We start from the raw sequence: 15,843 nt of genomic DNA on the forward strand, positions 1-15,843 counted from the left end.
GGCTTCAAAGCCGGGCCGTGGACCGGTGTTTAGGGTGTGTGCAAGTTAAAAAAAAAAGGGGGAAACGTGCCAATAGAAAAACGGATGAGTAAATGGTGGGAGGAATCGCTATGCCACAAGCCTGAACTGGTTGGCCGATGGGCAAGCCCCCCAAACCAGAGGAGGGGTGCCTGGAAAGCCAGGCGGATGACGAGATGGCACAGCGCGCCGATCTTGGCACTGATACGCACAGAGGGGGGGAAACAGCGCCGAGAGTGGTTCCAGAGACCGTCGCCCCCCTTCCGTGCCATCCGCAGGCTCCGCTGTCACAACAGGCATGCATTCCCTGCCTGCTCTCCACAAGCCCGGTGAAATCATGGATGCCGGGGAAAGGGGCCCCATGAAGGCCCACCAGCAACCCCTGAATCCAGAGTGGCGGAGCCCCAGCTCTGCATGGAGCGGCCCCCCCGGGAACTCCTGGTACAGGGAGCTAGCATTGCAGAGGCGTTTCCAGGCGCCCCAATCCCCTGGAACAGGAAGGGCGCCCCAGAAAACGCGGGCCTCATTCTGGCCAGCGTGGCGGACCCTCTCCCCACTGCCCTCCGACGGGTCTGGCCTGCTCCTCCATCGGCCCCGAGCTCACACCAAATCAGCTCCCCTTCTGCCCGCACCTTGGCGGCCAGACACGGTTGGCACGCAGCCAAAGTGGGAATGTACGTACGAAGGCGACACTGCGTCGCCAGGGGCTCCCTCGGGGTGAGCAGGCTTGGCAAGGCAGAAGCGGGGAGGCCGTTTCCTTCCTGGGGCAACCTCCCCGAACAACAAAGCCTGTGCGTTTCCCGTTGGCGGGAGCCGCTTCTCTTCTGGGAAGGCAGCTGAATCTGCCGAAACGTTGCCCCTCTCCTTCTCCGATCTGGCACTTTTCCCCAGTTGGTGCACGATTCAGGATGTGTCGTCTTCCTGGATGCCCACCTGAATTCAACCTATTTAGATGGGTGCTCTCTCTCTCTCACGCACACGTGCACACAATGGAGACGTGGCTGCTTCCTCAGCGGCGCAGGAGCGCCAGTGTGACCGCTTTGGTCCCACATTTGGTCCCTGTGCCCCTGGTTGCTCAGCAGGGCCCGCTGACTAAGTTCCCAAGTCAAAGGACATCCTTATCCGTCACCGGAGGCCTGGGAACGTGGCCTTTCCTTGCTCCACGAGACACCCAGCGGCTCCTGAGGCTGGGAAGGCAAACACTTCTGTGCCATGGCCCACCCTTGCCCTTCCTTCCTTCATGTGATGTGTGAAGACTTCCCAGACACTGCTTGACGGTTGAGACAGGACCCCTCGGAGCCTCTGAAATGCGCCCAGGATCGTGGCGGGGGCAGCCCGGGTCGGCGTGGCCGAGCCCCATTGCCACAGCGAGCAGAGCCGGGAAGCCCTGTTGCTCAGGGGTAGAACACAGAGCGGAGCAGGTTCGATCCCCCACGTGCCCGCGTTGAGGATCTTGGGGGCCAGGAGACCCCCGAGCCCAACGGCCAGGCAAGGGAGAGCCACCCTGGGCAAGAGGGCCAGGCAGCCACCCCCCAGCCTCTCCGTGGCCTTGCCACGCACGCACAGCAGGAAGGTGGCCCCCCAACTCCCATGCCTCCTCCCAAGAAGCTCCCACAAGGGCAAAGCAGACAGCTGCAGCAAGAGCGATTTTAATGGGCCCGTTGCAACATGCAAGGCGGTGATACAACGGGTTCCCTTTCATCTGCCGACCTCCCCCACAGCCTCAGTTGGCCCCGACCCAGTAGGCTGAGGCACCCCCCCCCTGGAGGGGTTGTGCCTCCTCGTCACGCCCAGCCTTCCTGCCGCGTCAACACCAGGTCGCTCGGCTTCAGGAGAAGGGTGAGGCCCCGCTGGGGAGAGCGGCCGCTTCTGGCAGATGATTAACCACGCTGCTAGTCCCTCAGGGCTGCTGTGAGAAAGGAGGCCCACAAAAGAAGGCACACCCACCCCCTGCCTCGTTCCCCCTTCATGGGGGGGCAGGGCTGGAGAGCAGGGGGCTGGGTCTCCTGTCTATGAACAGATGCACCAGTGCACCCCTGCGCCTGCCTAGGCGCTGATCCACCTTCCCACGGCAAATCTGCGCTTTCCCACCCCCTTTGTGTATTAAGTAGCGCCGCTCCAGAGGCCCAGCACAGGAGGCAGCGTTACTCCCCGGCGGGCGGCAGCTCGCCAGAGAAACGCATGAAAGGGCGGCCCCGTGATCCCTGGCAGCCGTTCATGGGCACCAGCCTCTATCGGAGAGTGTGGTGGCACTTGCCGAAGAGCATGGGCGCTGAGGCAGCTCATGGGCGCTGAGGCAGCTCAGGGGCACTGGGCAGGGGGCGATGTCGGGCTGCAGGTGGGGCCTCCCATGAGGAAATGCGCCCGCATCCCATAAAACAAAACCAGCCCCCCGCACACAGGAAAGCTAGCAGTCCAGGAGAAGGCTTCTCGGTGGGCAGCCTGCACGAAGGGGGAGCGTGGCATCATGCAAGCTGCCCCACTGCAGCATGGAGCGATGGCCCCGGCAGAGGCCCGCCACCTCTTCCCATGGGGAGAACCAGGCCTGCGAAGTGCAACTTCCAACCTGCCCACACTCGCTCCAGGTCACAAGAGGCTACACCCCGCTCCCACGCAGGCAGGGCCTGTAAGCCACGCAGGAAGAGCCTCCCCGCTCAGTTCTTGCAGTCGGGGGGATGCACAGGAAGGAGAGCTACGGATGGGCCACGGTTCTGCAGACCAGCAGGAACGCAGCTTTCATCCGCGTAGCGTCTTCGGCCCACGTCAAGAAGCGTCCGGGGCTTGGCTGGGGAAGGGGGCGAAGCGGGCAGAGGGGCGAGGCGGGCGGGGGGGCGAGGCGGCCGCTTCCGGCCAGGCATCACCTCAGCTTCGGGAAAATGCGAATGAACAGGATCATGCTGATGAAAATGAAGCAGACGATGACCAGCATCAGCCAGAGCAGCCAGTTGACGGACTTCTTGGCATGCTGCTCCAGGCGGTCGGATTCGTCCTTCAGCTTCTCGAAGTTCCGGTCGGCCAGCCTGAGCGACTGGGACAGCGTCTGGAGCGAGCAAAGGGGCGGCAAACGCTCGGTGAGGCAGCCACGTGGCTTGTCCACGTCGACTGGCAGTGGCGGCACTTCCTCAGCCCTATATGGAGCTGCCGCCAGGGCGGAACCCGGGACTGCGTGTAGCGGCGGGGAACTGGCCAAAGAGGCCTCAATCCCCCACGGCTTGGCGGCCTCCCGGCTTCTACACAGGATTGTCTCCCCCTCCCCAGAGGCCGGGACGCCTCTCCAGAGGCGCGGCTACTGCCAGGAAGAGCTGGGAGCGAAAACAGGCTGGTCACTTGGCCCTGCCCCCTTCGTCTTTGGCCCCCGTCTCTGAAATGGAATGTGGCCTGCGGGCGGAAAGGGTTCCCCACCCCGATGCAGAGCCGGGCTAGCGGGCCCCCTCCACATCCCCGCCCTCTGCCGTCTCCGACAAGGGGGGCCCAGCGCTTCGTCACCGCAGTTGAAAGCCAGCCTGGGGAAGGCCCCCGGGCCGCGCAGGGCGGTGCGCCGTACCTGGTTGTCTTGCTTGATCACGTTCTGCGCCACCAGCGTGTTGTCCTTGAGGTTGCGCGCCAGCTGCAGCATCTCCACGGCCAGCTTCTCCTGGATGCTGTGGTGGTGCTGCAGGACGGCGTCCAGCTCGGCGGCTGACTGCTTCTCGTCAGGGAGCGGGGCCCTGGGGCAGTGGCGGGGGAGGAAATCCAAAGAGGAGCACTCTTGAGAGCAGCCCTGGCCCCAAGGCAACCCCAGGCCAGCCCCACCATTGACTCCCTGCCCCTGGGATGCCCTCAGCGCTGCCGGGAGGTGGTGCTTGGCTTGCTCCAGGCTGCCTTGGCATCCCGACTTCATCTGCTGCCCAGCGTTGCACGGTGTCCTTGCACACCTGGCCCCATGCATGTGGCGGGGCACACGCTGGCCCTGGTTTTCCATAATGGAGCAGGGGATGACGACCCGCCATTTCAGGGTGAGGCTGGACAGCCGTCTGTCGGAGATGCTCTGACTTGGGTTCCTGCATTGAGCAGGAATGCTCAATGCCCCTTCCAGCCCTACTCTTACATGATTCCATGGGGATGCTTTGACCTGGATACCTGCACTGAGCAAAGGGGGTTGGACTCGATGGTCTTGTAGGCCCCTTCCAACCCTACTTTTCTATGATTCTATGACATGGACCTCAGACGTGGTAAATGCCTCTCTAAGAGATGGAGTAGGCCCACCTGCCCTTAAGGAGGCAGTGGGGAAATCCATTTGGAAAGTACAAACCGAGATCCTAGGCCCTGGGATAACGATTGCTAATCTTCCGTTCTTGGGGAAGCTGTTGAGCGTGGGCATGGCCGGCCCGCGGATAAATAGCGCCCTGGGCCAGGGTGCCTTTGGTGCCTCCCCCCATAGACAGTTTTGCAGGACCACCCAGAGGATTTATGGGAGCTGGTGCGGGGGTGATGGCTATTGGGAAAGGCACTGCTCAAAACCTGGACCTCTCAGCTACTGTGCTACAGTTGTATTTATTTTTATTTATTTACAATATTTATATACTGCTCTACATCAAAAGATTTCAGAGCGGTGCACCGCCATGATGAAAGAATAAAACGCCCTGTTTAAACGATTAAAACATTTTAAAAGGAACAAGTTCCAAGAAGACCAAATTTAATGACCTGGTCTTATTCCAGGCGGCTTCCTGAAATACCGACGTCTTCAGGAGGTGCCAGGAGCGACACAACACCGGCGTCCACTTGACCCCCAAAGGCAGGGAGTTCCACAGGAAGGGGGCCACCACACTGAAGGCTCTTTTCCTGGGGGACCCCAGCCGGGCTGTGGGTCCACGTGGAACCACAAGCTGAAGTTTACAACGCCCTTTTCTGAGCAGCACACTGGGCAACACGGCAGGACTATCTTGTAGCAGTTCTTGCCTTTTGGTAAGCCATCTTTATTTTAGAGCGGCCATTACTCTTCCCTTTAAAAAGAATAATGAAAAGCTATCAATAAAAAAGGCATCCAGCTGACCTCTGCCAGCATTATTTTATTATTATTGAGACCGTGCTTATAGTGTTTACCGGATCTACAGTACTAAGTGCTGGGCAGCACTGCCTCAAAGGCAAGCTGCGCCCCACTGATTCTTTCCTGAGTATTCGGATCCATTTCAATCTGGTTTCAGGTCTGGTTTGGGGATGAAAATACCCCCAGTTGTCCTGGTGGACGATCTGTGCCAGGGAATGCAACCCTTTTGGTTCTCCTGGACCCCTCAACGGCATTCAGTATCAACGAGGGTACCCTCCTGAGCGATCTAGCTGGATTGGTCTTGGGCCTGCAGTGCTCTGGCTCTTCCTGGAAGGAGGGTCCCAAAGGTGGTACTGGGGGACTTTTGCTCTGCCCCATGGTCTTTGGTGGCATACAGGGTGCCTCAGGGCTCTCCTCTGTCCCCGAGGCTTTGTGAATCTATGCGAGCCTGCTGGAGGAAATGATCCAGAGATCTGGGCAGCAAGGTCACCAATATGCTGATGGCCCGTTGCCCCCCCTTTCCCACCGACAAATCCCAGGGAGGCTGAAGAATTCCTGAACTGATGCCTGGAGGTGGTTGTGAGATGAAAGAGGGTGAACACGCTGAAACTGAATCCAGACAACACACAGAGCCACTGTGGGTAGGGAAGGTGGCTGATCTGATCTGGGGAGAGGGGTGTAGCCAGTCCTGGAGGGGCCTGCGCTCCCCCACAGGACCACACATGCAGCCCCATCGAGAGAAAGCTGCCCTTCCCTCCCTCCGGCGTGCGCAAGTTGCACCTAGACTAGACTGCTACAGCGGGCTCTGCGCGGGCCTGCCTCTGGGGACGACTCGGAAGCTTCAGCAGGGGGGAGCACACGTTCTCTTGCACGTTCTCTTGCTAACACTGCAGTTCGGAGAGGGAAAAACAAACGTGGGGGACCTCCGAGGAGTGAGAGAGGCTCCGACTTTCTCCCTTCCGCAGCACGGATGAGCAAGGACCCCGCCTCCCCTCCCCAGTCTCTCTAGTGAGCTCAGCCAAGAGTTCCAAACCCCTGGATGCACGCAGTGGCACAGACAGAACTCCAGGCAGGGCAAAAACGGCAGACATTCCCACCCTGCTCAGTCTCCGAGCCCAAAGGCACCCCCAGAACATGCCCCGGGACTCACGTGCGTTTCCTCAAGCTCGCCTCTTCCAGATCTGGAGGGAGAAAAAGACAAAAGAAAAAGAGTGCTGCTTTGAGCCGCCGACCCCACGCTCCTGCTTTGGAGATCCGCTTCTCCAGCCAACCAGGCAAAAAGTGGAAGAGACGTGCAGAGACGGAGCCCGCCAGGCCGGACAAGAAACAAGATTCAAGCAGGGCAAGAAGGGGAGGGAGTAATCAAGGAGGAAGGTGCAGAAGTAGGGGGAAAGGGATCTGTCAGGGATGCTCTGACTTGGAGTCCTGCACTGAGCAGGGGGTTGGACTCGATGGTCTTGCAGGCCCCTTCCAACCCTACTTTTCGATGATTCTGTAGGGATGCTCTGACTTGGATGCCTGCATTGAGCAGGGGGCTGGACTCGAGGGCCTTCTAGGGTTGGCCCTGCCAACCATACTGTTCTAGGAAATCAGTTGGTGGGAGACGGTTCATTCCATTCCGGCCCGCCATTGCCAGACCTCCCATGGAACCGGGAGCCAAGTTTCCTTGTTTTCCTCTGCCCTCCTCCTCCCTTTCCTTTTTGCGTCCGTTTTGTTTTCAGTCGGACTGATGGAAGCTGCTCCGAGAGCTGATGCACTCCAAAAAATGTTGGAGTGCATCACCTCAAAAGGCATTTCCCCAATATCTGCCGACTGACTGGCCGCGGGGAAGGCTTCTCAGGACGAGCATATGGCCGCTGGCCACAGGAAGCGGTCTGTGAGCCCCATTCAAGAGTAGGGAATGAATGTCTGTGCTGGTTGTTAAAGAACATGCTGCACAGGCCTGGGTTTTGTCTCTGGGATTCTGCAGGCAAGCTCCCGGAACAAGCAGCAGGCACTTACCAGGGGCATAGGAGGAGTCCTGGGGAGGCAGAAAGACCGGGGACGGGGGCGGTGCGGAGAGAGAGAAAGAGAGGTCAGAAATACAGGGATCTTTGCGGCTGGAAGCTGTCGACCCTGCCCTGGTGGAACTCTGCGGCCCATCTTTTCCCTGCATTGGAACTGGCCACCTTGGCCTAGCCCACGGGAAGGGAAGGCCCTCCCTGCTAGCACAGAGCTGGAACGAAGGCAGCTGTGCCCCGGGGGCTCGGCCCAAGCGAGGCTTGGGGGAAAGGGTCAGAGCAGAGGAAGCGCGATGGCCGCCAGGGCCAGGGAGACATACGGTACCAAGCAGCTCGCTCCTCATCTCGCCCGTGTAACGGGCCTTGGTTTGCAGGTGCACCATCTGGGTTGCCGGAGTCCGCTCCTTGGTGGTGGTCGGGGTCCGCCCCGGAGCCAGGAACTGACTGGCCAGCGCCTTTTCCGACGACGATGGCTGGGGGAGGAGAGAGAGAGAGAATTGCCAAGGGGTTGGACTCGATGGTCTTACGGGTCCCTTCCAACCCTGCTATTCTGTGATTCTGCAGGGATGCTCTGACGCAGAGTCCTGCGCTGAGCAGGGGGCTGGACTCGATGGCCTCGTAGGCCCCTTCCAACCCTGCTGTTCTCGGATTCTAGGACGAGACGCGCCAAAGGGCTTTACCAGCTTGTCTGCTTCCAGCATCCCCTTTAGGAAATCCACCTTGCGAGAATATTCATTCAGCACCTCTGCTGCCGGTTTGCTGGAAGGGAACCAGACACCCAGGACACGTCATTGGAGAGGAGAAACCAGGAGGAAGCTCTATACACAGATATCTGTGCTTTCCCGGGCCGCTAAGCCAGAAGCGCCATCCCGCCCCGCAGCAAATGGGCCCTTTCAGTCACGCCTGTATTCTTTCAGCGGCCCACTTTCTGCCATACTCCGACAACAAAGGGCCGCGAACAACAGTTTCCGGGGGGACCGTGGCCTGTGCGGACGCAGGGAGAATGGGGGTTTCCAGCAAACCACAGCAACGAATTTGGGCATGGCAGGTCCCCGGGCTGGCCAGTCCTCTTGAGCTCCGGCTCACCTGGCCATCATCAGTCCTGCCCTGCCTTGCTTAGGCCAGGACTGCTCGGACTTTAGGCCCCAGAGAGACTCACCTGGCGTGTTTCTTCAGTGCGAGCAGCATCTCCTCCAGAGCTGCGACGTACTGCGGAGGGAAACACAGGAGACGGTTCTTCCATTACGGAGCAGCTGGCACCACCGTGTCGGACGCAGCTTTGGAGACTCCACGACACTCCAGTCCCTATCCGTCTCATGGGGCGGTGGCGAGGTGGGGACAAGAGAGCGGTGGGGGCCTTACCGGGCCAGGATCCCAGGAGGGGACGGCCCCCTTCAGTCCGGGTGGCCCAGCCATTCCCAGACAGCTCTTGTTTGCGAGGCTTGAGGAATCACACGCCGCAGCCTGAAGCCGCCCGGACAGCAACAACTCGTGAAGGGCTGCGCCTTTGACGCAGCCCCCACAACAGAGCGGCCAGCGGGGATCCACATGCCCCCAAAGAAAGCGTAGCAAGAGCCAGGCCGAATGCTGGAGCCAGGGATGCCTCGGTGAGGGGCACAGGGAAAGCGATACAGCGGGCTGCTTGGGGGCACAGCTCATGGGGTGAGATCCCCGCTCGGGAGCCGTTCTGCCAGGCGGGGAGTTCCCCTCGCTTCCTAGGGACACCTGAGGACAGCCTGGCATTGCCCAACCAGTTCCTGGACCGCTGCTCTGGGTGTGCCTCTCTGGCACCCACGAGCCAAGGTGCTGCGGTGCCAGGAAAGGCCACCCCCGCCCCTCCCTGAGCGCTGGCACTGCAGACCTACAGCGGAGAGGCTGCGGTGGGGATCAGGGCCTGGCCGCCATTCCACCAGGCTGGGCAGAGGGAGATGAGAGCGGGCGCGGGCGGCTCTAAGACACGCCTCTCCTCCTCCTCTTCCCTCCCCATCCCTTCTCCCTCGCGTGTTGTGTCTTTTTATATTGTAAAGGGGCACTGTCTGGTCCGTAAGCTGCTCCAGGAGCCTTCATGGGCCGAGCAGCGGGCCAAGAAAGATGCGACGTGAGTAAATAAACCTGACTGGGCACCATCTCACCCTCGCAAGCAGGACAGCATCTCCCAGGAAAGCCAAGGAGTGGCATTCACGAGGAACGGCCCTCGGCACAAGCCCGGCCTTGCTGGGTCGGACCTGGGGTGGGGGGCTCCCTGAACCCAAGATCAGGCTCAGAGCTGAGCTGCCCCTGAACACGGAGCTTCTGCCGGGGCTCACAGCGGCCAACCTGCCTGCATCGTATGCCTGGCCTCCAAGAATCTGTCTCATCCTTTTTAAACCAATGGGACTTCTGAACCCAATGGGACTTCTGAATTCTGTGGGACTTGCTTTGGAGCAATCCTGCCAAGGGCTGTGCTCTCAGACTGGCAAAGGGTCTCTCTACCCAAGATGGCTCCCCCTTTTTGAAAACACAGCGTTCTGACTTCAGTAGGCAAACTCAAAAGCCGCATGCTCAAAAGCAGGCCAAGAGTGCTTTGCTGGCAACCCAGACGCCGCAGCCCCGCAACTCACATCAAAGCGCTCCCCTCTCTGCCCCCAGGTCAAAATACAAAGTGGTGCGACCGCAGAATTGGGTTCTCTTCCAGCCTGAGACTGCTGTTTCACTGCCAGCACCCAGTGAAGCTCGTACTTCACCAGTGGCTTCATCATCGCTTTTAGTCTCACAGGGCACGATGTTCTGACTTGGAGTCCTGCATTATGCAGGGGGTTGGACTGGATGGTCTTACAGGCCCCTTCCGACCCTGCTTTTCTATGATTCTATAGGGACGCTCTGACTTGGAGTCCTGCATTGAGCAGGGCGTTGGACTGGATGGTCTTACAGGCCCCTTCCAACCCTACTATTCTATGATTCTATAGGGATGCTCTGACTTGGGAGTCCTGCATTGCGCAGGGGGTTGGACTGGATGGTCTTACAGGCCCTTTCCAACCCTACTATTCTATAGGGATGCTTTGACTTGGATTCCTGCATTGCGCAGGGGGTTGGACTGGATGGTCTTACAGGCCCCTTCCAACCCTTCTATTCTATAGGGACGCTCTGACTTGGATTCCTGCACTGAGCAGGGGGTTGGACTGGATAGTCTTACAGGCCCTTTCCAACCCTAGTATTCTATAGGGGCACTCTGACTTGGAGACCTGCATTGTGCAGGGGGTTGGACTGGATGGTCTTACAGGCCCCTTCCAACCCTGCTTTTCTATGATTCTATGGGGATGCTCTGACTTGGATTCCTGCATTGAGCAGGGGGTTGGACTGGATGGTCTTACAGGCCCCTTCCAACCCTGCTTTTCTATGATTCTATGGGGATGCTCTGACTTGGATTCCTGCACTGAGCAGGGCTTTGGACTGGATGGTCTTACAGGCCCCTTCCAACCCTACTATTCTATGATTCTATAGGGATGCTCTGACTTGGGAGTCCTGCATTGCGCAGGGGGTTGGACTGGATGGTCTTACAGGCCCTTTCCAACCCTACTATTCTATAGGGATGCTCTGACTTGGATTCCTGCATTGCGCAGGGGGTTGGACTGGATGGTCTTACAGGCCCCTTCCAACCCTTCTATAGGGACGCTCTGACCTGGATTCCTGCACTGAGCAGGGGGTTGGACTGGATAGTCTTACAGGCCCTTTCCAACCCTAGTATTCTATAGGGACACTCTGACTTGGAGTCCTGCATTGTGCAGGGGGTTGGACTGGATGGTCTTACAGGCCCCTTCCAACCCTACTATTCGATGATTCTATAGGGATGCTCTGACTTGGGAGTCCTGCATTGCGCAGGGGGTTGGACTCAACAGGCTTACAGGCCCCTGCTAACCCTACTGTTCTAGGATTTCATGAAAAACTGCCCCAAGCCGTCCTGCTCCACTCCCAGGGAAACAAGCTGATGGGAGGCAGTCCATTCCATCCCAGCCTGCCACTGCGAGACCTCCCATGGAACTGGGAGCCGAGGTTGCGTTTTTTCCTCTGCCCTCCCCCTCCCTTTCCCATTTGCGTCTTGCAAGCTGGACCGTTTTGTGTTCAGTCAGACTGATTGAAGCTGCTCCAAGAGCCTTTTGGGGCTGGAGGGTGGAAGGAAAATGTTTCTGTAAAGACACGGCAGCCATTTAGACTCCTCAGACTCACAACCGCCCTCCAAGACAGGTTCGGGCAGCCTGCCCTTGGCTGGGGGATGCTAGGCGCTGTAATACCTGGGTTACAGAATGTTAGGTCAGACCAAGGCTCCTTCTAGTCCAGCATTGTGTTCACACAGTGGCCAACCAACTGCCCACGGGAAACCCACAAGCAAGACGGGAGTGTACACCATACTGGAGGTGGCATAGAGCCATCGGGACCAGTAGCCGTTGATCGCCTTCTCCTCCGGGAATTTGTCCGACTCCCTTCCAAAGCCACGCAAAGTGGGGAACATCACTGCATCTTGCAGAAGTGAATCCCACAGGTTAACTCTGCGCTAGGGGAAAAAGGCCTTCCTTTGACCTGTCCCGAGTCTCCTGCCCGTCAGCGTCATGGGATGAACCCAACGGGCTCGAGCATGATGAGAGGGGGAAAGAACCATCTCCCTCTCCGCTGTCTCCACCCCAGGCATTGTTTCGTACACCTCTGTCGTATCTCCCCTCCCTCACTGTTGTTCTAAGCTACACAGCCCCCGATGTCCGAACCTTTCTCTAGCCCCTCGATCATTTCAGTTGCCCCTTTCGGCCCTTCCTCAGACTGCGCAATATCCTTTTGAGGCGCAGCGATCAGATCAAAATTCCAAGTGTGGTCGCACCATAGATATTGGTAGTTTTATTTTTGACCCCTTTCCTAATTCTGCCCAACATGGGATTGGCCTTTTCCACAGCTGACGTTGTCCACCACAACCCCAAGATCTATGTCTTCGTCAGTCACAACTAGCTCAGATCCCATCAGCGTAGACGTGGTTGGGGCTTTTTGCCCCAACGTGCATCATTTCCCGCTTGCTCACATTGAACTGCGTTTGCCATGTGAATGACACTTCTCCCAGTTTGGAGAGATCCTTTTGGAGCTCCTCACAATCCCTTTCTGCTTTAAGCGCCCTAAATAATTTGGTGTCGTCCACAAACTTGGCCACCTCGCCGCTCGCTCCAGATCACTTATGAACAAGTTAAAAAGCATCGGTCCCAATACAGATCCTTGTGGGACCCCAATTATTTCTATATTCTGCACTCTGTTCTTTAACCGATGCTCTGAATTGGATTCCTGTATTGAGCAGGGGGTTGGGCTCAAGGGTCTTGTTGGCCCCTCCCAACCCTGTTCTATGATTCTATAGGGATGCCCTGACTTGGATTCCTGCATTGAGCAGGCGGTTGGGCTCGAGGGTCTTGTTGGCCCCTCCCAACCCTACTGTTCTATGATTCTATAGGGATGCTTTGACTTGGCTTCCTGCATTGAGCAGGGGGTTGGGCTCGAGGGTCTTGTCGGCCCCTCCCAACCCTACTGTTCTATGATTCTATAGGGATGCTTTGACTTGGCTTCCTGCATTGAGCAGGGGGCTGGGCTCGAGGGTCTTGTCGGCCCCTCCCAACCCTACTGTTCTATGATTCTATAGGATGCTTTGACTTGGCTTCCTGCATTGAGCAGGGGGCTGGGCTCGAGGGTCTTGTCGGCCCCTCCCAACCCTACTGTTCTATGATTCTATAGGATGCTTTGACTCGGCTTCCTGCATTGAGCAGGGGGTTGGGCTCGAGGGTCTTGTCGGCCCCTCCCAACCCTACTGTTCTATGATTCTATTGGGATGCTTTGACTCGGCTTCCTGCATTGAGCAGGCGGTTGGGCTCGAGGGTCTTGTCGGCCCCTCCCAACCCTACTGTTCTATGATTCTATAGGGATGCTTTGACTCGGCTTCCTGCATTGAGCAGGGGGTTGGGCTCGAGGGTCTTGTCGGCCCCTCCCAGCCCTACATCTGCTGCTACGTTTGCTCAGGAGTCTTTGGCAAGGGAGTCTGACGATGCCGGGAAATCGCTACCATTGCTTTCTTGAAAGCCTTCCGACCCCTCCCCTCAGCCTCACAGGCCGCTCACAGCTATGCACAGAGCTTCCCAGCAGGGTTCTGGCCCTGGCTTGCCACAGTCAAGGCCAAACATCTGCAGCCACTACTCCACGTCAGCGTCCTTCGCGACGTGGCACCGTGAGACTGGAGCGAGGAGGAGGCCTTGCGTGGTCAAGGTCCTCCCCAAGTTCTAGGCCTCCCGCTGCGCGGTGAAAGCCTGGGCCAGAACACCGATGGCGGCCTGGTGCCTGGATGGACGGTGACACCAAGTGGCGACTGGCAGGAAAACTGCCGCAAGTTCCACGGCACCGGTTTGTTCAGCCTGACAGCCGCTGACAGGCGAATCCTCCGAAATTACAAGGCTGGGGAGGAAATCCCTCGATTGCAGGCAAGAGCCGATCACACTCTGCGAGAACTTTGGGAAGCCGTGTCAAACCTCCGGGACAAGGCCAGGTGCACCGGACCAGCTGTGAAACTGCGTCACCCAGCCAGTCCGGGCGCAAAAGCAACCTGCCCCAAACGGCCCGTTCCTGGCATTCAGGTCGGAACGCAAGCACAGCTGCATGGCTTTGAACTGCCGCTGTGCCGCTTATTTATTTTGGTGTTCCAGTTCTCCAGGCGGCTTTGGGGCACTCGCTACTTCCAAAAGCCGAATCCGGCGGATGCGCCCATATCTCAGGGGCGTTCACCACCACGTCATGCCTCTGACTCCACGTCCCTCCAGAGGTGAATGTTGTCAACTCCCCTGGCCTCGGAGGGCTCCTGCTCCTCTGACAGCTGCAAGGACGCCGAAAGCTCCACAGGTGGAACGTCCCCCCGCGTGCCAATGCAGCCGCGAGGAAGGCCATGCCCAGTGACGCGCGGCAGACCTTTCCCCACGTTTTCAGCAGGAGAATCTCAGTTTTGGACGTTCACTCCTGTCAACTGCAATCTAACAGCGGGCACATTCGGCCGTTCCAAAGCCATAATTAATTTCTGCGGCAAGGACGTGAGAGTACATGTCCGTTTCGACATCACAGAATCAGAATGGTGGGGTTGGAAGGGGCCCTCGAGGCCATCAAGTCCAACCCCCTGCTCAGCGTACATCATGTAACGTCTGAATCATACCCAGCATGCGTTAATCTTTCCCCTCGAACGGCGCAAGGCAAACGCTGGTGGCACGTTGGGCCAGAAACGAACACGGGGCACTTTTTTTTTAGCTGTGTTGTGTACTAAATACAAGGAATATGAACATGCTAAATTAGGTCTCTCTAGGGCATCAGAGTGCCAAGTGGATATGTTCCAATTCAGATTTTTCTGAGAAACCCCCATGACTCACTACACCGAACATCAGCCTCACCTGCCGTGCGGCTAGTCAAAAGAGAAGTTTCGGCCCTTCCTGACTCAGGGATTATTTGGGGTGAAATGATGTAACATTTTAGGGGAGCAATCCTGTGGCCACTGGAACGCGTCTAGAGGGCCACAGGATTTCTCGGTTCCTGGGAACCGAGGTCAGAGCCGGTGCGCCGAATCTGGTCGCCAGGGGCTGTGCTCCCCTTGCAGGCAGCGCGGCTCTCACTGGCCTCTGTGCTTGAAAACGGACAGGCCAAATAGGGGGCGGCTTCCTATGTGCCACGCAACCCCCCCCCCCCCGCACTGGCTAGACGTCCAAAATTGGCTGTCTGGCCACAAAGGCAAGGCGGAGAGGACCCCGTCCATGCTCCCCCGGCCCCGCACAGGAGAGCTGGCCACCTCCGATTTGGGGGCGGCCAACTACCCCAACACCACCGCGCCCCCAACGTTTCGACAGAGAAAAGACCGCCAACGCCCGGCCTTTGCGGGACTTTCTTCCAACTCGACATTCAAAGACGAGAATGTCCCTTCCAGCACCGCCAGGGCGAGGGAGCGAGTCGCGCAGCCCCACGCTCGCTGAGGAATGCCGGGAGCCGCGCGCTCGTTTCGGACTGCACGCGCACAGGATCGCGCCCTTGGCCGGCGGGCTCCGCATTTCCGCCGCCGCCGGTTCTTCCGCTTCCGTGCGCCGCTCGGGGACCTCTCGCGCCGTGGGAAGGCGCGGGATATCGGCTCAGCAAACAGCCTTTCGCCGCCCAGAAAGGCCCTGCTGCAACACAAGGCCGACCCTGCGCGGCGGTTTGGCTCACGCCAGCCCTGCAGTGCGGCTCGCGCCGGACGCTGGGTGGGCTCGGCGGACGACGGCCTGCCGCGCAGCCGGCCTGGAGCGCTGCAGGTGCGGAAGCCCCGCCGGGCGAGGGGCGAGGCGGGCGGCCGGGGCGGCCACCGCCCCCAGCATTCTGGCTCCTTCCAGAGCGGCTGGCTGCGGCGCCCGTCGCCCCGGCACGCGTGCCCGGCGGGGATGCCAGGAGCCGCGGGCCAGGCCCGCAGGAAGCAGCCCGGCCACGGCTGCGGCGCAACCAGGCAGCCGTTCCGCAGGGGCAGCTCGCCGGGCCCCCTCGAGCGCCCGCCGGGCCCCCTCGAGCGCCCGCCCGCCCCACAGCGCCCCCGGAACCCGCTTCGGACCTTCTCCAGCCGCCACTCGCCCGGGCCCCGCCCGCCGGCCGCCAGCGCCTCGCAGCGGCTCAGCAGCCGCACCAGCTTCAGCTCCGCGCGCGGGGCCAGCGCCGGGCCCGCCGCCATCGCCGCCGGAAGCGGGGGAGCGGCCGCGCGCGGCAACTTCCGCCCGCGCGGCGCCGCTAGCGGGCATGCGCGGCTTGGCG

General features: G+C 59.4%; 1 protein-coding gene across 6 annotated transcripts; it reads right to left on the reverse strand.

Moving 5' to 3' along the window:
• Positions 1-1,649: 1,649 nt before the first annotated feature.
• On the reverse strand, positions 1,650-15,776 carry LOC146333880 (vesicle transport protein USE1-like). 6 transcript variants are annotated; one of them, XM_084825642.1, is made up of 8 exons: positions 15,647-15,776; positions 8,204-8,253; positions 7,725-7,803; positions 7,365-7,517; positions 7,046-7,064; positions 6,195-6,225; positions 3,563-3,725; positions 1,650-3,058 (listed from the first exon to the last, which is right to left on the reverse strand). In XM_084825642.1, the coding sequence occupies exons 1-8, from the start codon at positions 15,761-15,763 to the stop codon at positions 2,876-2,878; spliced, it is 795 nt and encodes a 264-aa protein (XP_084681768.1). In that variant the 5' UTR covers positions 15,764-15,776; the 3' UTR covers positions 1,650-2,875. The 6 variants fall into 6 exon arrangements, with proteins under 6 accessions (XP_084681768.1, XP_084681770.1, XP_084681766.1 ...); XM_084825644.1 differs by lacking the exon at positions 7,046-7,064 and having other exon boundaries at positions 7,370-7,517; XM_084825640.1 differs by having other exon boundaries at positions 7,046-7,517.
• Between the last annotated feature and the right edge of the window lie 67 nt (positions 15,777-15,843).

Source organism: Heloderma suspectum, chromosome Z (assembly GCF_057233095.1).
Source record: "Heloderma suspectum isolate Gila_16-S chromosome Z, 16-S_ref, whole genome shotgun sequence".
NCBI lineage: Eukaryota > Metazoa > Chordata > Lepidosauria > Squamata > Helodermatidae > Heloderma > Heloderma suspectum.

Bases quoted from the DNA above. Each gene is read 5' to 3' on its own strand.
- LOC146333880 (XM_084825640.1), bottom strand. From the start codon at position 15,763: ATGGCGGCGGGCCCGGCGCTGGCCCCGCGCGCGGAGCTGAAGCTGGTG. The intron at 7,804-8,203 runs GTGAGTCTCTCT...GTTCCCTTCCAG, and splicing joins GCACTGAAGAAACACGCCAG to CAAACCGGCAGCAGAGGTGC. The intron at 7,518-7,724 runs GTAAAGCCCTTT...CTCCTCCCCCAG, and splicing joins TGCTGGAAGCAGACAAGCTG to CCATCGTCGTCGGAAAAGGC.